At 16.2% G+C, this 25716-nt stretch overlaps 1 protein-coding gene and 2 long non-coding RNA genes across 3 annotated transcripts; all 3 read left to right on the top strand.

The window, feature by feature from the left end:
- Positions 1–5066: 5066 nt before the first annotated feature.
- On the top strand, positions 5067–13081 carry LOC135120081 (nucleolar protein 6-like). The gene is made up of 8 exons (XM_064044426.1): positions 5067–5229; positions 6604–6842; positions 8439–8525; positions 8722–8854; positions 10188–10309; positions 11078–11180; positions 12724–12798; positions 13077–13081. Exons 1-8 carry the CDS (start codon positions 5076–5078, stop codon positions 13079–13081), a joined length of 918 nt encoding a protein of 305 aa, XP_063900496.1. The 5' UTR covers positions 5067–5075.
- A 3120-nt stretch (positions 13082–16201) lies between these two features.
- LOC135120078 (uncharacterized) lies at positions 16202–22792 on the top strand. Its single transcript, XR_010278493.1, has 4 exons — positions 16202–16347; positions 16712–16906; positions 19898–20040; positions 22719–22792. It is a non-coding gene; the product is annotated as an uncharacterized LOC135120078 (long non-coding RNA).
- A 1988-nt stretch (positions 22793–24780) lies between these two features.
- On the top strand, positions 24781–25169 carry LOC135120084 (uncharacterized). The gene is made up of 3 exons (XR_010278497.1): positions 24781–24887; positions 24945–25000; positions 25096–25169. It is a non-coding gene; the product is annotated as an uncharacterized LOC135120084 (long non-coding RNA).
- Positions 25170–25716: the final 547 nt, after the last annotated feature.

The raw sequence follows: 25716 nt of genomic DNA, 5'->3' as shown, positions 1-25716 counted from the left end.
GAGAAATTAAACATTATAAAGTAAAATTTTTAATAAAAGAAAGTCCATAATAATCACTTATTAGTAAGTTATATAAAAAATGAGTAACTCTTTAAACTAAATATAAAAACTGTTTAAAAAAACTAAATATTTAACAAATTTCAGTCTTTCATTAATTTGGAATAATTATACAACTTTACTACTCTTTTACTGAGAGTACTACTATTTATAGCAAAAAAAAGATAAGTTGAATAATAATATTAAAAATATAAATTATAATTTTTTAGAATATTTTTTTATCTTTACATTTATAGAAATTGTACCAAATATACCTCAGAAAAAAAACCTTCTTTTTATGAAATATAGTTATTGCATCTAAAATTTATTATGTTTAGAATTTATTCTTCATTTATATTAATGAAATTTGTGCTTGTAAAAGTTTTTTTTAAGAAATCTTTTTTTGATAATATTTAATAATTGGTTTTTTTAAGGTTTTTTTACGATATATATATTTTTATTGATATTCTATATTAATTTATTATTATGTATAAACATTGAATATATCTGTTATAATAATAACTATTTTATTTTAAAATTATACAGAAAGGTACAGAATGAGTACTCATACTACTAATATTTTTAGTATAATGTAGATTTATGTTGATTATTTTTTACGTATAAATTTATTCTTCTATTAATTATTGTTATTTACTTATTTTATATCTATGAAAATATCTTTTTTACTTTGTCTTATTATAAATAAACTTGATAGTGACAGTATTTTTTTAATTTTAAAATATCTTAACCTATTATATATATTTACTCTTTATTAACTTTATATATATATATTAAATCTTTGAATAATTTTTTAATTTAAAAATAGCCTCTAAGGAAAACTGTAGAATTTTTATATTAAAGTTTACACAATTTTTATTATTTTTATTAATAATTAATAAAAAATAATTTTAAGTACTGTTAATAAAAATATTAATAAAGAAAATTGTAAATGAATATAATACTACAAAAAAATATATTTTAATAGTTATTATATTAATAATTATTTAATTATGTGTATTTTGTTTTTATATATTTTTATATAATATAAATATAGTTTGTATTTTATTAGTATATAAATAGACTATTTATGTATAACATTTGTATTCATTATTTATCGCAAAAATTATTCAGAAAAATATAAATTTATAGCGTTTTTTATATATAACATAGTTTAAACATAGATTATATTTGAAAAATAACGAATAACTTTATTATATATATGTAAAACCATAATATATATTCTTACACATAAACTATTTGTTATCTTATAATATAAAAACTTTTTAGTTATGAAAAAATATATATATTTAAACTTTTTCTTTATTTTTGTTTATTAAAAAATATAATATTTTATATTTATACTTGATGTATCATATTTAGTTATTTTTAAATATTATTTATATTATAATAGAATTGTTGATCTATTTATTATATTCGAAAAATAAATAGTAAAGTGTGTACTTATATGTAAAACTAAAATATTTATTATTTATAAATTTTTTTTAATTTACTATATATATAGTAGTAAGAATATTTTTACTTTTTTTTTGTTACAGAATAATTATTTACGTATAATTAATATATATATATATATATTAATAGTTAGAAGGACGGTGCCACATATATATATTAGTAAATCGCTATTGTATTAGTGTACTATACTGGAACGCTATTATATAAGGAGTAAACATTAATTAGTTAGCCACAACTAATCATCTTTACACCACGGTGGCACCTTTTACGAGAAAAAAATTGAATTCTAGTTTAATACTGAAGAATCAAGTTTAATAATGCTATTTACGTTCCATTAATTTGTTTTTTTTCTTATTAAACGTTATTACTATAATTATGAAAAGCATTTTTAAAACCCTTCATAAAATTAGTTTTTCTTTTATTATTATAACTTTTATAAGACTTTATATTCACTAGCATAATACTTAAGTAGTACTATAAAATCCCGAAAATTATGTTTAGTATTGCTTACGTACCACTCAGTTTTCTACTTTTATAAACATTATAAGTTTTATATAACTAATATTTAAGAGAAGATATTCTAATTTTTTTTTAGGAAAAATAAGTTTTTAATAAAACTATTATAATTTATCTTATAATAGAACATTTTATTAACTATTTTTAGTATTATTTGAAATATTACTTTTTATCTTTTTTGCATATAATTTTTTTTTTATATTGCTTACTTTATATTATTTTTAAGAGGTGTTCAACTTCTTTATATATACATCTTAAAATTCTTTTCATTATAACTGAAACTATATATTTCTATAATATTATATATGTTATATTATTTCTAAACAGTACTTATTTATATTTTTTACTTTCTTAGTTACTTCTGATTGGTGCAAAGAGGGGTTATTTATGAATATTCGTCCAGAGTTTTTCGTACGTTATTTTATATATATTATTAGTTATTATTATAAGCTTTATTATGTCATTATATATATTATTATTTAAAATTATTATAACTGTTACTATTATTATTATATATATTGTAAATATTTATATTATTTTATATTTTTTACTATTTGTACAATTATTTGTTATTATTGATATCATTGGTTAATGTTAATTTTATCATTATTGTTAATATTATTGTCAATATTGTTACATAAGGACGCTTCTCCCATCTCAAAATCTAGTTTTCTTGAAAATTATGAAGTTGTTTTCGTGGATTTTTCGGGTTTTCTTAATATTTGCGCTCATATGACACGTGCACATTATTTAGAGGTTTGCGGTTGTATTATTGTTATTATACTTTTATTAACTTTTCGCTATTATTATATTACTTATGATTATTATTTTTAAATTTTTTGTTAATTTTTTTTGGCTTAACTGTTATTTATTATTATTTGCTACTAATAGTACATCTAATTTTTTTTTATTAGCTATTTATCATTATTACTTTAAAATTTTACTTAATTGTTATTTATTCTACATTTTTATCATTTATCTGCCATACATATCAGTAATACTTTTATTTTTTTATTATTATGCTTATTATATTAATATATATGTATATATTGCTATTGTTAATTTATATTAATAATTATAGCTATTATTTTTATTTAGTTAAAATATGAAGCGACGTTGACTTTGTCTGTTCTCAATGATTATCATGTGGATCAGTTTCATTATCTTTTTATAGAAAAAGTTTTCTTTTATAAAAAGTTTGATAGTTTTCTTCAGTAAGTTGCTTTTTAATTCTCCTTATAATATTTATAATTCATAAATTATTATTATTCTTTACTACTGTTTGTGTATTATTATGAATTCTACTTGCTAAGTTAATTTATTTCTTTTTTACTTTTATAATTCACGATTATCTATTGGTTATTATTTAAAAAGGTTAATTAATAAAAAGTTTGATAATATTATAAATAATATATTATTTCATTAATGTAATTAATGAGTTTAGAATTCAATTTTTTTTTAAATTTTTTATACGTTAATTTAATAATTACTTTTAGTATTATATATTCATATAATTTCTATCTATTTTTATTTAACATTATTTATTTTTATTCAAAATTTAAAGAAGTTAACTACTGAAAAGTTTGATTTTTTATAAAATATATTGTTCATTTTATATAATTTTTTTATAACTAATGAATTTTAATTATTTAGTATGTTTAAACCAATTTATATATTATTGTTATATTTATATATTTATAAACTTTTATTCTTTACTATTTTCTTATATATTCTTATTTGGAAAAGTTTAGAAGTGAAATGTTTGTATACGTAAATAATATAATTTTATTTTACTATATATATTTAATTTTGGTATTACGCTATTAATTTTAATTATATATTTATATAATATTTGTTATTTACAAGTTTAAAGAAGTTAGATACTGGAAAGTTTGATAACTATATATTAATGTATGAAGATTTCGATGTCATTAATGAATTTATCATTATTTTATATTTATAACTTGATTTATATATTGATTCTATTATTATTTTCACCTTGTTTATGTAATAATAAACTTATTATTTTCTATTTATTATTTATCTTATTTAGAAAAGTTAAGAAATGGAAAGTTTGTTAATTTTATAATAATTATAATTTCTTAATATAATTTTTGAATTTTATTATTATATTTAGTTATTATTTAAAATTATTATATATTTATAAATTTATTTACTAAATGATTAATATTTATATATATTTTATTTCAAATATTCATTATTTATTATTATTGTTTGCAAAAAGTTATCTGATAAAATTTGTTGTTAAAAAAATTATTATTATATTTTAATATTTCTATAAAATATTTATTTTTCTATTTACATTATTTACTTCTATTTATATACATTTTTCAAAAGTTTTCTTATAAAATTTTTGATACTTTATTACTTTATTACTATTAATTGAATGTTGTTAGTGAATTTTTGTTCACCTTTATATCTTTATTATTAATACATGTTATAATTATAAGTATAACCATTTATTACTCATTAATGTTATTATTATTATTAACTAATAAAAAGTTTGATGATTTTATTTAATTTTTTGTTTTTAAAATTTTATATGAATTTTATTTATTTCATGTAAATATTGTATATTAAATTTTATATACTTATTACTTTATTATTATTATTATTATTATTATTATTATTATTATTATTATTATTATTATTATTATTATTATTATTATTATTATGTAAGCATCTCACACGAGAACATGGAAAAGGTAGTTAAAGATAAAAACTTTTTAGTGGGAAGCATGATTACTTATGGGGGCCCCCTTAATACTTATTGTTCTAAATATATTGAAGAAGTGCTCAGAACTGGACTTACCGACAGATATTTTTATTATATATATTTTTTATATATTTATCCTATTTATATTATTATTAATACTTCATATATACTTTTTACATTGATTTATTATTTTTAAATATTTATTAATTATCATTTATATATGTATTAATTATTTTTATTTTTATTCTTGTTATTATTATTATATATAATATATATTTATTTATTTTTATATTATAAGCTATTTCTTTTGGGAATGAGAGAATCCAGGAAACTTTCTCTATGGGAAGTAACTCGTCCGCCTGTTCGTATTGAGGATATTTCTTGGCTTTCTTATGGGCTTTTGCTTGATTATAATAACGCTGGACGCATGCTTGATGAGGGCCCCCGCGCAGACGATACGTTAGAAGGTTTCTTTCTCCATTATTTTATAGTTAAACTGTATCAAAATTCAAAAAGGGTTTCGTATACTGAAATTGTTTGTCTTAATACTTTTTATAAGAAACTGGTTAATATATAGAAACATGTGGCTTGTAGAAAGTAATAATATTATAACTCTAAGACGATTTGTTAGAAGATTTTTTATTATTATTTTAATTAAAACTATAAAAAAACTTTTGAGGGGTTATTATTTTTATGTAGAAATTGTTTGCATTAGTACTTTTTGTAAGAAACTATTGTTAAGAAACATTGTTAATTTTATTTAATATTTTAGTGGTTATAAGAAAGTAATAACAAGAATTTTTATGAAATTACTATATTATAAAAACTTTCGAGTTTTTAGTGCTTCTTATAAGAAACTATTGTTGTGAGAGAGAAACTATAAGAGTATAGTATTTATCTGGCTTATAGGAAGGTAATAATATATTAACTATAGCAAGACTTCTAAGGAAATTTTATTTTGTATATTGGAACTATAATAGTAGTAATTTATATTAGAAAATATATAGAACCTTAAAGCTTTTATATGTTTATTTGTGTCGCCTATGGAAAACTATTATATTATAAAAAAAGTTATCAATATTTTGTGTTTTATTTTTAAAGTAGTAATACCTTCAAGAAATTATTTATTAAACTTATTGTTTGGTTATAGGAAACTTTTTTATTTATATTGTTGATATGTATAAAAATTTTAGTTTAACTTAATAATTAATAGAAAAAGTTTTATAAAATTATTAATAAATATGTATTATTTGGTTTCCATATATATACAATAATCATTTTTGTAGTTATTTAAGTATAACTATTATTATTAATAAATAACTTAAATAAATTTTTTATTTATTATATTCTGATGTTAATATTACTTATCAAAACTATTATTATATAATATTTAAAGTCTTATATATATTTTGTTATAATGAAAGCAATTTTTATTAATGAATTTTATCACTAAAAACTTGTTCTTTTTACTATTAAAGTATAACACTTTTAGAAAGCTTTCAAAGTTTTTTTTAATTACCGTAAAATATTAGTAATTATAAGAAAATCTAATTAATCTTAAAAATATTTTTTAAAACCTAAAACATGTAAAGTTTATTTTATAATAAAAATATTAAAAGCGCATATGTAATTTATGTTATTACAGAAGCATTTTTTTAATTAACTTTTTGGTAGTAAACTATTAAGTAAGTAATATTAATAGTAGACTAATTTTTTTAAAATATTTATTATCATTGTAAAAGAGATTTTATTTTTTTACCAACGTTTTAGTAATAAACTAAAGTATTAGTATAGTAAAAAACTTTGTTATCTTATAATAATAATTATTGTACCTTCGAAAGCTCAAAAATTTCGTGAATTTTGGGGTTCGAAGGCTGAACTGCGGTGCTTTGACGACCGCGTCATAAGGGAGACAACCACGTGGGACTTACTGGAAGGTTCGGGAAATAACGATAACCAATGCACTCGCCGAAGCCCGCACCTTGTGATTGAGGCCATATGCCTTTATTTACTTCATTTCTATTTTGGTATCGCGAATTTTTCTTTCAGCGATTCAAATTTAATTTTTGTGTACGATCAGGTTTGTTATAACTATTAATATTAATTATCATTATTATTGCTCATCGTTATTATCATATACGTATTTATTCATCATTTTATTGAAATTGTTATCTTTATTTATTATTTATAATATATAATTCTACTTAATTAACTTCATCGTTACTAGTTATTACTTTATAGAATTTATTATAAATATTTTTATAAATTTTGTAATGTGTATTATTAGCTATATATTATTGTAATATCGAACATCATGATTATTGTTATTTAATATATTATAGAAATTTGTTATCTTTATATATTATTATTTTTATAATTATTACTAACGGTATACTATTATAATTATATAACTTCATTGTTTTTATTAATTATTGTATTATAGATTTTATTATTTATATAATTGATTTTATAATTATTATTAGTACTATTATAACTATGTAAATTCATTGTTATTACCAATTATTATATTATAGAAATAGTTATTTTTATTAATCGTTACTTTTATAATTATTACTAACCCATTTTTTATTATACTCTTTATATTATTTTATAGAGTTTGTTATTTTTTATTATTATTATATTATTATTCTTTCTAATTTTACTCCTTTCTTTCATGATACGTTTATTATTATTATTTATATTAATAATGCATCATTTTTATGGTTAATTAAATTCATGATTTTTCGGTAAATTTATTACTTATTTTTACATTTTTTATAAATATAATTATTATTAATAAATTCTATTTTTCTTATGTACTTTAGTAAGTTTACTTATTTTATACTATTTATTCATATTATATTTATTCTTATTATTTAGCTTTATTATTTATTTAATAATTTTAATATATTTTACTATTATCGTTACTACTGAGCTTTTCATATTATGTATAAATATTTTGTTCATTTGTTCTTAATTAGCTTTATAATGTCTTAATAAATAATGTTAAAAATATTAGTACCATACTATTATATTAGTATTATGAGGTTTTTTTATAAATTTATTTTTATTTGCATTTTATTACTATTTTACTATTTTTGTTATTTATAAGGTTTATAATATTTTAAAAATATTAAATATATTTTGTTACTATTTTATTATTGTTAGTAATTTGCTTAATTTTTTATAATAAATATATTTTTTCAAATATTTTATTAATGTTTTCTTATAATAGTTATTAATTAGCTTCATAATTTTTTTCAGGTTTATTATTATTTTTATTAACATCATTAGTATTTTTTTATTAATATTATTTTTACTGGTTTGTCTCATTAGTTTTAAATATATTTATTATTATTTTCTGTTTTTAATAGTTAAATATTATTAAGTAACCTTATCATACCTTGACAAGTTTAATATTATGCTATTATTTAGTAATTTTTTTTATTGTTATTATTCAGCTTCCTTATTTTCCATAAATATTTTTATTTTTTATTATTATTAGTGTATTATTGTTATTGTTTTTAACTTTTCTTCATGCTTTCACGTTAAGTTTCTATAATATTTATAATTATAATATAACTCTAGTTATTTAGCTTCATTAGATTTTGAAAATTTTATTATTTATTTTCTTTATTAATTTTTATTATTATTTTAATTTTAAATTAATAATTAGCTTCATAATTTTTTGGTAAGTGGTGGTGGGGCCGATCTAAATCCATCCAATCGTAGCCAGCAAATCTTGAATCAAATTTCCTCTCAGGTATTGTTATTATCAATACAACTTGAATATTTTTATTATTATATTTTATCTTTTAATTTTTACTTGTGTTTGTTAGTTAAAAAAATTTTTATTTTATATTTATATTTTATATAAACTTTTCATTCTTTCATTGTGCTTGTTATATTTTTTTATAGAGAATTATATTATACTATTTACTATATTATTTTCTATAAAGAGTCAAGTTATTGCCCTGCACGAGGAAATCATTAAGCAGATTAAAAAAGCAGATCTTCCTTTATACGTTGCTAATTTCTATACAACTTCTCCTCTTCTTCGTTATACTGAAGTTATTCTTCCTCCATACTCGGGTATTATTATTATTAATATTAGTAACTTAATTTATTATTTCTATTTTTTTTGTATTATTAAGTATAATGCATATATTATCATTACCTTTAAATAATAATAACATATTTATATATAAGTAAATAATTATTCTTTTGCTAATGTTCTATTATTATTACGTTTAATATTATTGTATTTGTATATATTTTATAAAAACAACTTTTATTTTATATATTTAAATTTTATTTATTTTATTGATAATTATTAAATTTATAATAATTACTACTATTATCAAGCTTAATGCATTTATAATTTATTAATTTTCTTTTTAAAAATAACTATTATTCTTTTTTTTATATGTATATATATATGCTATTATTATACTATTAACTTAATACACTTCCTTAATATTTTTTTCCATTAAGATAACTTTTATGTAATATTCTTTTTTATAATAGTAAATTGTTATAATTTTAGTAAATGCTATAAAAAAGTATAAATAAAAAATAAAATATTTAACATATAATAATTATTATAAGTTAAAAAACATTGAAAAGGTACAAAAGTTTTATAAAAAATAATAAGTAAAAAAAGTCATATGGATTATAATACTTATAAATTGTTAAAAGAACTAATAAAAAATAATAAATGCATTAGAAAAGTACGAATGTTTTATTACAAATAATAAAATAAAAAAAGTCATTTTCATTATAATTCTTTTAATAGTTAAAAGAAATATCAAAAATAGTGAATATCTTAATTGTTCAAAAGTTTTATAATAACTAATAACTAAAAAAGTAAAAAAAGTTAATATATCATAATACTTATAAATTGTTAAAAGAAATATTTATATATAGTAAGTGTACTAGAAAAGTACAATTAACTAGTAATCAGTTGTAAACGTTTCGGCTTCCTTACTTTGTATAGCTATTAATATTTTTTATATAAATAACTTTTATTTATTTTTAATATAAATAAACTATTTTTTTTTATTGCTTATATATTTTTATTAAACTTAATACTTATTATTTTTTCTTATTGATTATCTATCTTGATGCTTATATCAATTTTTTATAAATAACTTTTAATTTTTTATATAAATAGACTATATTCTTTTTTATTAATATTTTATTATTATTATCACTATCATAATTATTATTATTCTTATTAAGCTTAATACATTTTTCATAAATATTTCTAAAAATAATTTTATTTTTTCATTTATAAGTAGACTCTATTCTTTTGATTAATGTTCTCTTATTATTTTTAATATTTTAATTTTTAATATTCTCAAAGTCAATACCTTTTATCTAAATATTTATATTAATAACTCTTATATTTTTTTTATATGAATAGACTTTATTCCTTTTATTGATATTCATCTTCTCATGGAGAGCAGCAGCAAATGGCCGGATTGTTATGAAGCCATTCAGAACGTAAAAGTTGCGCTTTATTTAAAATTGGCATCTTCATTGGAAGTAATGATTATTATTTTATATATAATAATAATTATTATTATTTATTACTCATTATTATATTTTATTATTGTTATGTTTGATTTCTATTATTTATTATTTTGTATTAAAATTATTATATCGATATTTTATTATTTGCAATTAGTATTTTTAATTATTACTCTCTTTGTTATTTATTACTATATTTTATTATAATGATAATATGTTATATTTTATTATATATTATAATTACTAAATATTTACTATTATTATATATTACTATCTTTAATATTTTTTATTATTTCTTTATTGTACTCCTTAGTATTACTATTTATATAGTTATTATAATATAATATATAAATTTTATTATTGTTATTTATTATTATCTTAAATGTTATTCATTATTATTTGAGTTATTATTTATTTTATATTTTACTATTTTTATTAATACTTTTATAATTATTATTCTTTTTATATAACCTTTAGTAACATTCTTTATTACTATCATTAACATTATATTGTTGTTATATATTTATTATTTTTCTTTTTATAGTTTATTATTTTTACTATTATAATTATAATATTATTATATATTATTATCATATTTTATAATATTGTATGTATTTTACATTATAAAAATTATTATTATTTCTATTACTGTCAATTGTATTATTTATTTTTATATTTTATCATTACTATTTATAATTCATTATTTATATTATTACTACCATAAATAATATTTATTTTGTATAATTATTATTTATTTTATTTTTTATTATTTCTATATCCAAGTCCTTTGAAAGTGAAGCGCTTCAGTGTTTTGTTACTCCAGCACACTTAGAAGTGTTAAAAGGCGGAATTGCGTTCAAGATAAGAATTTTTGTAGAGCGAGAAGGTTTTTTTATTTATTTTTTATATGTGAAAATATATTTTTACTTCTAATTATTTATATACTTTTATATATTAAATCTTTTTTAATATTATTGATATGTAAAAAAATAATATTAGCTGGATGAGAAAGTTATTTTTATATATATATAATATATTTTTATTTTTTATTTTAAATATAAATATAATTTATAGCCTTTTATATTAAAATATTTTTTAATATAAATTAATATTGTTGAGCGGCAAAGTTTTTTTTATTATTACTAAAATAAAATATTAATTACACACTTTTATATATAAATCTTATGTAACATTGATATTTAAAAAAATAATATTTACTAAGCGTGACTATTTATATTTTTTATTTTCATATATAAAAATATATCTTTATCCTCATTTTTTTTTAGTAAAATACTCTTTATAGAGTTTTATTATGATATAAATTTCTATTTTTTACTTTTGATTATATTTTTATTATTTTCAAATTATTTATAATTATAATATTCGTTGAGCAAGAAGGTTTATCTATACTTTATTAATTAAATTTTATTTAATTCTTATTCTATAAATAATATTTTTTATTAATGATATATTTGAGCGAGAAAATTTTTATTTATTATTTTTTTATAGTATTATATAATTGTATTCATATTTTTATAATAAAAATATTGTAAATAACTTTTTTTTTTTAATTTATTTATTTTTATTATAATTACCCTTTTTTTTTTTCAAATATATACTTTTAATATATTATTAATAATAAAATATTGAACGAGAAGTTTTTTCTTCTATTATATATAATAATATATATTTGTGTATATTTTATAATATTGTACATTTTACAATAATTTTAAAAAATTTTTATATTTTGTACGTAAATATATATTTGTATTTATTTTTATTATATTACATTTATATTTATTATAAATATGATTTTCTTTTTTTGTAAGAAAGCAATTAATATATAAATTTTTATAATTTTAATATTTAACTTTTTTAACTTATATTTTTTAGTATATTTTTTTTTCATTTTTATTAGGTTATATATATTTATTACTAATATGATTTACTTTTTATATATAATACATACGTAAAATTTTTAAATTTTTCTCTGAATTTTTTTTATAAATTTTTTTAAGTATATTTTTTGTTATATTTTTTTCTTATTTTTTCTTTTATATATTTTTTTTTAGTATTTTATTTTTATTACAATATATTAACCTCTTTTTTAATTATATATTTCATCTTTTCTTTTTTTTAATTATGTATACATTTATTATATATTATTTTATTAAATATTATAGATTTTATTTATATTATTTCTTCAAAAAATTTTTTAATATCTTATTAACTAAAAAAATCAAAATTTTAATTTTATTTAATTTTCATAAACTTTTTCTATTATATTTAATATATTTGAACATTTGTTTTTATTATAACTTTTAAGTAGTTTTTGAATATATCTTATAATAATTTTTATGTGGGCAATGTATTTTTTATATATAATTTATAATACTTAGAATTTTCTACAAAAAAATATATTTTTCCAGGTTTTCTACTTCGTTCAATTCTTTGTGATCTAGTAAAAAGCTCTATTTGGCTCAGAACTTTCTATATAAAACCACGTCTCCATGCTCTTTTACAAAATGTTCATTTTCAGGTATTTATTAAAGTGCGTATATTTAATTTTTTATTTATTAATATTATATAACTTCTCCCTTTTTTTAATACTTATTAAATTGATTTAAAACTACTATTTTTTTTTTTAGACTTTTATTATAAGTATTTTATATATTTACTATTATTATTATTATCTATAAATATTTTTTTTATAATTTTTTTAAAGGGCTTATATATAGTCTTTTACCATTTTTTGTTATTTATTATCATTTTTTACTTTTAGAATAATGTTAAATTTTTAAATGCTTATTAAATATACTTCTTAAAAAACTTTTATTATAATGTTTCAATATATTTATATTTCTTAATGTTCTTAACTTTTTTATATTTTTGAAGCGCTTATTATGTTTATTTTTTTATAACTATTATTCTGTATATTATAAATAATATTATTATTTCAGTTTTATAAGGTGCTTATTATATTCTTTTTTTTTATAACTATTTTTATATAATAATTTTTATTATTACAATAATTATTATATTCTAATTTTTATAGCTTATTATTATGACTGTTTTTGTTTATCCATTTATGAGTTATCAACTCTTTATATCATTATTGTTTCTACTCTTATAAACTTATTCAACTATTATTTAATATATTATTTTTTTATTTTTAATATTTTTATTAAATCACTTTATTTTTTTATCGTTTATTAATATTTTTATAACTATTATAACTCTATTATTATTATAAATTATTATTTTTATTACTGTTTGTTATATACTAATGTTGGTTATTCTTTCGTTTATTATTATTTATATATTTTGTTTATTTTATTTTAAATTTATATTTATCAAGATTATAACTATTATTACTTATAATTACTATTCGTCTTATTTTTATTATACATTATTATTATACTTATTATTACAAATTTTAATATAATATTATTTTTTACTTTCTGTTTTATATTAATATTATTTCCCAATATTATTTATATTATTATTACTTATAATTAAATGTTTGTTTTTTCTAATAATATATTAATATTATTTATTTTTTTGTTATATTACTCATTTATTTTTATTTTTTACTATACGTTCGTTTTTTTTTTTTTATTAATATAATTATAACTAATTTTTCTCATTTCTATTTTTATTTTAATTATTAATGTTATTTTCTTTTTTAATTATTGGTAGTATTATTTATTACTACTCGTATTATTTTTTATTATATATTATATATTATTTATAATTTTTTCTTTAATTACTTTTATATTATTAAATTTTATGAGTTATAATAATATTATTATTTCGTTTGTCTTATTGCTATTATTTATATTTTAATATTATTAAAAGTTTATTACTCATTATTATTATAGTTTCCAAGTTACAGTGAAACGGCCCGGTTGTTTAAGCGCTGGGTTCATTCTCATCTCTTCTCTAATTTTTATGAAGATGAATTTTTGGAGCTTCTTGTTGCATCAGTTTACCTTAATTCCTTCCCGTATAGCCCTCCAGGGTCCCTTTTACAAGGATTTTATCGGTTTATTTTTTTACCTTTTTTGTTGTACTTCATGTAAATTTTATAAATTTTAATTTGTTATTTCTTCTGAATATTTATTATTATTGGCTGATCTTTTTTAGATTTTTTTTTATTCGTGTTTAATAAAATTGTACGCTTTTTTAGCTTGGTAGGAAATATTCTATATTTTGACACATTAAAATTATTGAATTTCAACCTTTTTTTTAATTGCACAATTTTAATATGTTGGTTTCATTGTTTTTTCTTGTAAGTTATTGGATCTTTCGTTCTTTAATTTTTTTCTATAAGTTTTTTGTATAAACAATAGGAGTTAAAAAAACATTAAAAAAGTTATGAAAAAGTTCGGATATATATTATTAACTTTTTCATTCTTTTTATTATTAAATATATTTTTCCTTTATATTATTATAAAATTTTTTTTTATAATTATTATATAACAGAAACTTAATTCTATTTTTCTTATGTATACTTTTGTTATTGATATTATAATATTTTTTTTCATTTTATAATTTACTTGTAAATTTTTTTTTTCAATTTTTTATTATATATAGATTTATTTGTTCTTTAATATGTATTGTTATTATTTTTACTTTTATTTTATTTTATAATAATAATATTATATAATATATAGTATTTTCCTTGTTTTAATTAATTTTTATACTTATTATATAATTTTTTTATATTATTATTATTATAAGTTATATTTTTAGATAATAAAGCAATTTTGAAAAAATTGTTTTTTCATATATATTTCTAATATTAAATTATTTTTATCTATATTTTTATATTTTTATTAATATCTACTATATATTTGCTTATAATATTTTTAAATAATATTTAATAATTATCTTTTTATAATATTTTTTATATTTTTCTCTAATTTTTTTAATCTTTTTATTAACATTTTTAAATATATTTTTTAATAATAAAACTGTTAAAATATATATTATATATATTGGTATTATTAGTTATACACAATATATATATAACTTTACTGCTTTTTTTTTATTTTTTGTCTTTAAAAAATTTTTTTTATACCATTTTTAATAATACTATTATAGTTTATAACAATACAACATTTAATAAATATATGTATATAATATTAATTTTATTATTGTTATATATATATTTCAATACATTTTTCTTTTTTTTATTATACTTTTAAAACTGTAAGTAATTTTAGTATTATCTTTATAATTTTTTTTAAAAAAAAACTTTATTATTTATTATTATTTTCTCTTTTAGAGTTTTAAGTTTTCTTGGGAATACGAATTTTGTTATTACGCCTGTCATTGTCGATTTTGATAGAAGTTTTACTTCCGAAGAGCTTAACAGTATATATAAACTTTCTGAGCTTCCTATTGAAGTCCGGCAAAAGTTGCCTCCTTGCGTTGTTGTTACCTCGCTTGATAGGGAATATAAAAGTAGTATTTTTATTTCTTATAATTGAGATTTATTATTTACAATGAATTCTATAGGAATAGTAATAGTAATAAGAATTATAGATATAACAATATTGTTATACATTACAATAGGGTAATTATGATAGTAATAGTAATAGTATTAATAACAATAATAATATAATGATAATAACAATACTTTATATAATAATCAATACTTTTGCTTTTTATTTTAGTAACACCAGCGGTCTTATATTTTTATAATAATTGTTTTATATATATTACTTTAGTCTCAATATTTTTTTATAATTTTTATATTATAGTAAGTGTCTATAATAATACTTTTATTATTATATATTAATACCGTTATTATGCACGTTTTATGATGTTATATATTAAAATATAATTAAATCATATTTTTTTATTATTTATACCTTCTTTTTTATTTTTTAGGCGGAGATTATTATGAATGGAAGTGCGTTGGGTTCGAGGGCAACACTACCCCCGAAATTTTCAACAGGATTTGTTTATTAGCAAAAAATCACTCTTCTTTTTGGTTGGATTGTGTGCGTCCTTCAACCTCTCTGACCAGTGGCTTAAACTTTTTTGTATTTTGCGTTTTTTAAGATTTTTTCACTTATTATTCACCTTACATTTATATCTTTATAGGTATTCATAATATATAGTATATCTATTATTTATTTTGTATAATTATCTTTATTATTAACATTCTTTATTTTACATTATCATATATTTATATTTTCTTTTTTAAATAATTCTGTTTTTTTCATATTATATATTCTATTTTTATAATATTTCTGTTTTTCTATATTATATTTTTAATATATATTTTTTTATTATGATATTTTATATTTTTTCAAATTTATACTTATATTTATACTTTATGGATTTTTTCTAAATATTTTATATATTTTTATATATATTATTTACTAATTAATATTATTTTTCAAGCGTTTTTTTATCCCGATAACTAAAGATTTCGATCTGCTTATTTCCCTCAAATCCTCAATGGTCACTCGCAAAAGTGAATCTCTTTTTGATAAGCCGAAAGTCTTTAAAAACTTGGAAGTGCTCCACTCTTCTAAAGTGAATAAGTTTTCAAAGGTGAATTATGATCCAGTGAAGAGCTACTTTCAAAGTTTAGTGGTATTTTCATATATATATATATGTAGTTATATACTTTCTTATATGCAATGTCTACACACACGTAAATATATTTATGAACACGTATATAATATGTATAATTTATATTTATATATATTTCTTTATTTTTTATTATATATATTTATTATCCTATTTATATTCTGTTATATTTTTGTTTCACACACAATATATAAATATACTTGTAGTATTTTTTATATAATTATTTATTTATTAATTGCATTATTATATTTATATTAAATGTTTATTTAAACTAATATTATGTACACTTCTTTATTATTTTTCTATTTATTTGTATGTACTTATACAAAATAATATATATACATTTATTTTTTATCATGTATATATATATTTATATAATTGAATCATTTATTTTATTCTTTTCAAAAAAATATATATTTACATATTATTAACTGTACACTTATTTTTTTATATATATTTATTAAATTATTATAGTAAAAATATCTGTACATATATTTATATATCTTTTATTATATACATTTATTTTTAAATCAGTAGTTTTTGATATTTTTTGTATTAATATTTAATAAATTTATTTTTATAATGTATTTATTTTAAATATAAATTTATCTACGTTTATATATCCTATTTTTAATAATATTTAGTACCCTTTATTTTATTTCTATCCATATAAATATATTTACATATTATAAATAATTATTTTTTTTACTTAAAATCTATTTTTTATTCTTTATATTATTAATTCTTTTTTCGTTTCTATATACCTTCATATATGTACTTTATATTTATGTACTATCAATATAATCTTTTTAAAGAAAATATAAATGAATAAGTAATAATATAAATAAATAATAATAAATACATTTATAATTATTCATGAATAAAAAATATAAACATATTAGTTTTTATTAGATAATTCTTTTTATAATAAGTTAATTTATAATAATAATATTTTTATAATAAATAATTACTCTCTCTTATAAAATATTTACATAATTAATAATACTTTTACATCTTATAATATTTTTTTAATTAACGATAAATAATTTTATTATTTAATATTATATAAATAAATTATTAATAAAAATAAATTATATTAAATATTTATAACAAAATAAATTCTATTTAATAATAAATAATAATAATTGTGGATAATAATTGTTATTAAAAAAAATAATATATAAAATAACTACTGAAAGTTATAATTAAATACTTTATAATTTTTTAAATAATAATTATTTTACTTATTAAAATATTTAATATATTCTTGATAATCATATAAGTGAATATTAATTGTTATAAATAATTTTTTATTAATTATAAATAATATGTTATAGATATACAAAGTAATATTTTTTTTAATAAAAGCTTAAGAAATTTATAACTAAATGATAAATATTATAAGTAATTTTTATATAATATAAATTTAAGATTATAATTGTATATTATAAAATTTTATACAACAAATAAATAAATCTAATAGAATAATTTTTTATAATGATATAAATAAATAATAATTACACGCAGTAACTGTTATTAAGAAATTATAAATAAAAATATTATTTTAAGAATAATTATTATAAATAGTTTTTATATATAATCACTGTTAAAATAAAACTCGATATGATAAATAATAAATAAACATATTTTGTTTTTATTTTTTATAAATGAAATAAAAAGTAGTAATATTACTGAATTAAATATCTTTTTATAGAAAAAATTAAGTAAAATTAATAACTGAAGAATAATTTCTAATATAAAATTTTTTATAATATAAATAATTAATAAGAATTTTACATATTTAATTTTTTGTTAAAATGATATATTAAAATAATAATTAAAAATAATAATTATTATAAATAATTTTTTTATAATATAATAATTTATAAGAAATATAGTAACTAATTAATAAATATAATAACTGAAGAATAATGATTCGAAATCAAATAATTTTTTTAATAATAATTAATAATTAATATAAATAAATATACTATTATAAATAATAAATCAAGATAATATAAATTTTTTTAGATGGTTTTTGTTTATACTAATATAATTAATAATTATCGTTTTATTTTTATAAAGTTTAAAATAATTAAAAATAAATATATACAAAATATTCTAAAAAAAACTATAAAAAAATAAAAAAAATGTTATTTTCTCTAAATACACTAATTAATTTTTATATATATCTTTCTGTGTTTTAAACTTATTTTTAGTATACTTTTACTTAAATATTTATTTATTTTACTATAAAATCTAAATATTAATAAGTTAATTATAAATATACTTCTGTTTTATATACTTTATATTTATTTGTTTATCACTTTTTATATTACCTATAAATTTCTTTTGTTAATTTATATATATTTTTTTGTGAATATTTTTTATTATTAAGAAGAGTTTTCTGTAGCAGCTTTTTTTTAAAAAATAAAAATAAATAAATAACTTATAAATAACAAATAATATATCTTTATCTCTTAATTTATTACATATTTTTATCATTGTTATTTATGTTTTTACTTTTTATTATTGTATTTTACTATTATTTTAATTTATATACAAAATTTTTTTATGGAATAATTCTCTGCTTTAGCAATTATTTTATATAAATGATTATATAATTAATTAGTAATTATCCTATTTTTTAATTATTTAGAAACTTAGAAACTTTTTATTATTTACCATTTTTTTACTTTATATATTATTATTATATTAAAGAAATAATTATCTTCTTAAGCATTTTCTATTAAAAAATAAATAAATTTATATTAATTTTACTTTGATTTTTTGTGTTTATATAATTTTTTTATTATAAAATGTTTATTATTATTTTTATGTATATCTACTATTTATTACTAGTAATAATTATCTGCTACTGCACTTTTTATTAAAAATAGTTTTCATTGATTTTTGTTTATTTTATTAACTTTTTACTATACTATATTTACTATTTATTTTTAATTTATATATATATATATTTTTTTTTACCAGGAAGAGTTCTCTTCTGTAGCATTTTTTTTTACGACCAACATGGAGGCTCTAAAATATATGTTTTATGGAAACCTTTAGCTTTTCACCCTAAGCAGTTCACTTTTTCTACAGCAAAAGCATTGAATATTTCCGTTTCTATAATGGTTACTATAATGGTTAAATTTCTTTTTAAGTTTTTCAAAGTTTTCTGTTTTTTTTTTTTTATTTATATTGAATTATTTCTGATATAATTTATTTGTTCAACTTTTAAGTATTTTTATATATATTTATTTTTTATTAATTATTAGAAAATTTATATTTCTTTTCCAAAAATTTTTTAAAATTTTTTGAATTTTTAAAAAAATTATTTATTGCTTATTTACTCTTTAAAAAAAAAACAACGAAGTTACTCTCAGCATCAAAAATTGGTTATTATTTTTAAACAATAAGAAAAATGTAAATATAGTAAAAAGTATATTTTTTTAATACGAAAAATCTCGTAATAGTATTTTTTAAGAAAAGGAAATATAACAATTATAAATATATTAAATTATTATTAATATTTATTTTAATATATTTTTTCTTTTTATTTTCTCAAGGATTGAACTAATAAATCTACTGACAGTTAAAAATAATATAAAAGTTTTCAATAAAATATTATTTTTATATTTTACTTAAATCTAAAATTTGTTAATAATAATATTATAAATAATATATAAAATTGGTATTAATATATATTCTTATAGATAAAGGCTTATTTTTAATAAATAATTTAACAAGCAGACCAATAACTTATACTATTTAAATAAAAATGATAAAAATAAAAGTTATTAATGTTTAAGGCTTTCTTTATTATTTTTAAGAACTTTTTTATTTATAAAACACAAAAAATCATAATATTTTATTAATCGAAAAGTATTAATAAAATATAGTAATAAATATCTATGTAAATTTATATTATAAAATTATATAATTCAAACTTAATTAGTGTAATAAATAAATACAAATGTATAAATACAGCTACTAATAAAAATAATATTACATAATAAATTATTATTATTCTTAAAATTTTATAGAATATAGAAATACTAAAATGTCGAAATAATAGTTAACATAAAAATGCTTGAAAAGTAAAAAATTTAAAATTTAAAAAAAATTAAAAGGTAATAATGTTTATACATATAATATTATAACATTAAATTATTAATAAATTTTAAATCGAACATAATAAATACACATATAGTTATTCTATCAAACAAGTATTCATAAATACTAAAAAGTATATAAATAGTTAATATATATATAAATACTTCTAAGCAATTAATTTATGAACTTTTATATATTAATTAACTATAAAAAGTACCTAATATTTATAATTTTTATTTATATACTACAAAATATAAAGAAATAATAGAAGTAAATATAAAAATTACTTAAAATTTTAAAAAATAGATAAAAAAGTAACCGTTCATGTAAATATTTATTAACTATTATTTTATAAACTTTTTATTATAAATAAATTATAAAAAGTAAAAACAGAAATTTATATATACCTTTCAGCTCGTAATAACAATTTATTTCATGAACTTCACAATTTATATAGATAATAAAAATTAAAACTAACAATTTTCGAAAGCATCTAAATCCAAATAAATAGCCAAAAGTAAAAATAAATATAATTTATTTATAAAAATTTTTATTAACTTTTATTTTTAAACATTAAAATAAATAATTAATACTAAGTAATTACTAAAATAATTATATACATATATATAGTTAACAATTAAATAATAATTTAATATGAATTCAAATATTTATACAGGTGTACATATTTATTAACAATTCATTTTTTGTAAACTTTTCCTATAAATAAATAATTAAATGTAAATATAAATATTTCTAAATATAATATCTATATTTAATAATAACTATTTTTAAACTTTACATTATAAATTATTAATAAAAAGGAAGAAATTAGAAATTAATTATACTTTAATACTTATTACAAAAGTAAAACTTTTGTTTATATATTATTATTTATTAATATTAATAGGCATTCATTATAATTTTTTTTTGAAATAATATTTTATAATTTTTGATATATTAATATATTTTTACATATAATAAATAATATTTTACTTTAATATTATTTTTTTATTAATGTTTTATACTTATTTTTATCTTTTTTTGTGAATTATTAAATAATATTTATAAAAAATTTATTTATATATAATTTTTATTATTCCGGTTTTTTTAAAATAAATAATAATATAAATAGTAATATTCTTTTCTTATTGTTATATTAGTTATCATAAAAAATAATAATTGCTTTAAATTTCTAAATAATAATTTTATTTTAAAAAAATTTCTGAATTATTTGTAATATATATTTTTCTTAATAATATTAAATAATGTTATCTTTTCTTATATTTATGCTTTTTATTATGTATTTTATCTATTGTTTTACATTTTAAAATAACAGTAATTCTGGACTTTCTTCTATTATTTTTTTATTTTGCTTATAAATATTTAATGTTTCATTAATTTTTTTCTATATTATATATTTTTTTATTTGAATAAACTTTTTTATATTTCATAGATGAAAAGTAAGTTTTTTAAGTAAATATTGTACTTTACAGCGTCTAAAGAAATATTTGTTTTAAAATATTAATAAGATTGTACTTTTTATTGACTGAAACCTCCCAATGAAGGCTGCTTTTTTATACGCAATCCAATTATAAGAAAGATATTATAATATTATACTTTTTATTTATGGGAATTTTATTTTTATATAATTTTAAATTACTTTTTATAAAATTTGTTTTATCATAATTTATTATAGGCCGAAAAATCCGATAAGAAAGCAAAAGACTGCTTGCAAATGCTACCAAATATTGTTTATATTCTTTCTTATATGAAGCATTTGGGAAAAGATTTAGTTAAAAATATAGAAATTCTGTAATAATCTAAAATTAAAAATTAAAAAACTTTTTTTAATTTTTTTTTTTCTTGGGCAGTCATTTGGCGTAACTCACGTGATATAGTATATATTACACACGCCCCAACCACATTCTATACGGTTAGACACGTAATTTTCATGGCTGCACCTCCATTTTTGTAGGTCATTCTACTTTGTTACTCTACAATTTTTTAATTTCCATTAATACTTTCGACATACGTTTTTTCGTTTTTCTTAAAGGTTTTATTAATTTTTTTTAGAGCTTAACCGTTTTGAATGGAACTACTGTCACTTTTAATAGTTTGAGTATTTGTTCTTTTAGTTTTCTTAATAAATTAGTCTTTGTAGGCCAAATGAATAAATTTAGGTTATAATCGGTTAATCTTTAAATTAAAAAAAAAGTCAGAAAAGTAACGAAGTACAACGTATAATTTAATAAACCTCATTTGCGTTAATTAAGTTAAATTTTTTAAAAAAACTAAATTGATTGTGTAATTTTCAATAATTATTATAATAAATCAAAGTATCAATATTTCATCTACTATTTTAAAATATGAAGCTCTCTGAAATTTTATATAATTATTTTTAAGAGTACGTAAATTTATATTTCGGCTATTTTTGGTTTATATAATTCTTATTTTAAACCGGAGATGACTTTGTTTAATCGTTTTGGTTTTTACAAATTAATTTAGTTCGTTAGATTCTTTTCATGGTTATATATTATAATCCTTTACTTTTTAGCTTTAGTAATACTACACTAGAAAACATAGATTTTTTGAACAACACTGTTTTTTAAATTGTTCTCTACTTCCTTAAATTTGCAATCTGAGTAAAAAATTATACTATGAAAACTTAATTTTTCTTTAAACTGTAAATAAATAATTAACTACATCACTTTCTATATATATAATTATCATCATTTTTAAATTTTTTGGTTATAACACGATATTGATAATAGCTCTTAATCAGTTTACTTTTATATTTTTACGTTACAAATCCCCCCTCTCGAAGCTATTTTTTAAAAACTGCCTTTAAAGCTGATTTAAGCTTATAAGTGGGCTATTGCAGGGATAACATATATATATTACTCGAAAATGCTTCTTAGTTTTATTTAACAGGATTTACTTATTCAGTTCAGGAAATCGTATAGTTAATGCCTTTTATAAATTATTCCATAGTTAACTTTTTTCTATTTGCTAAAGTTTTATCGCTGGGCCCGTTCTCCCAATTTAAAAAAAATATCGACAGAGTTCATTACAATTACTTAATCTCATAAAAAGTTTCGAAAGGGGATCGGTTTTATTACCTTTAAATAATATATATATTTAATAACTATTTATAAGTTATTATTATCTAAAAGGTGTATACTACTTTCTCATAAGGAAACAAAAAAGTTATATTTGATTCCATCTTTTGAACCAATATATATCTAATAATTCTTGATAATTTATTTTTTTTATTCAAGAAAATGTAGTCCACTTTACAAATAAAAATCTTAAATAATTATCAATAAATTAAGTACTATACCTGCATTTTTAAGTATAAGTTGCCCTCTACGGGTTTCACATTGAAAACTGTTTTGCTGGATTTTGCTATACAGTTTTCTAAGGCTAACTATTAACTCCAATATGCTGATGCCAAGTAAAACTTTCACTGCGGAAAAGAGTTTTTAATATTATAATATTTATATATAATTATGTTAAATAGTAAAGAAGTTTATAATAATACTAAATAGAGAACTTAGTAGTAAAAAAATATATAAGTATGAAGTTTTTATTATTCAACTAAAAAAGTATTATAAAATATAATAAAAAAATTTTACCAAATAATTATTTGATAAAATATAATATAGTAAAATTAAAGCATTTTTTGTTCAACTTAAGATATAAAAATTTTACTTTCAAACCTTTTTTATCAAAGGCACTTGGCAAATAATTGCATTTCATGATGACAAAAGGCAAATTGTTCTTTATGATTCTGAAAACCGTCAGTTATGTGTTAAAAGAAATGATAAGACTAATTTAGAATTAATAAAGGCTCATCACGATAAAAGTAAATAGTATTTTAATAAATTGTTTTTGGTATATAATTTTTTTTTTACTGACAAAGAACATCAAGTAAAAAGTTTTCAAGGCTGCAAACATTGTCCTCTGTGTGGTTCCCTAGTTAAGTATTATAATAAATTTATAATATTTGAGAATAATTTCTTTTCTAATCTACAAGTATTTATTTACAAACACATATTTTTATCTCTTTATAGCTGATTGAAGAAAAGCTAAAGCCCCTTGAAATGAGCACGTCTAGTATATTAAACGAATTTTCTAGTAATGAAACATATTATGATGCTCATTACTTTAACCACTTGGCAAACTCCATGCTGGAGGCAAATCGTCTAACTTTTAATTTCGGTAGAATTTTTTTTCCTACTTTTAATTATTTTAAATCAGGAACTAACAAAGTGATTTCTAAATGAGGAAATTTAATTTTTTTAATTTTTCTTTAGCGAGTTTGATAAGTATAACAAATAATTTTTCAAAAGTCATTAATAAATTTTTCATAAAAATTAAAATTGTTCGCTTTATTATACGGCTTATGTACTTCTAGTGGTGTTTAGTAATAATAAACAAATAATATCATTATATATATTTTAAAGTATTTAAAAATTTAGATTATCAAGCATTATTTAAATTTTTGATGTTTTCCTATTAAAATTATGTAACAAATTAATTTATATTTATTTTTTTTTTTAATTTTTTTGAGTATCTTGAAAAATAAAAACTTTTTATTAAGTTAAATTTATTCGTATTATATGTAAAGAAAAATTTACAATTATTAATTAGTTACTAGTTTTCTAAAGTTTTTAATTAAATAATCTTAAAAG

Source organism: Zophobas morio, unplaced genomic scaffold (genome assembly GCF_036711695.1).
Source record: "Zophobas morio isolate AGI-343-1 ecotype UQ-CSIRO unplaced genomic scaffold, CSIRO_AGI_Zmor_V1 ptg000336l, whole genome shotgun sequence".
Classification (NCBI taxonomy): domain Eukaryota; kingdom Metazoa; phylum Arthropoda; class Insecta; order Coleoptera; family Tenebrionidae; genus Zophobas; species Zophobas morio.
Note: the sequence above shows the minus strand (reverse complement) of the source record. Positions and strands in the feature narration are given on the sequence as shown.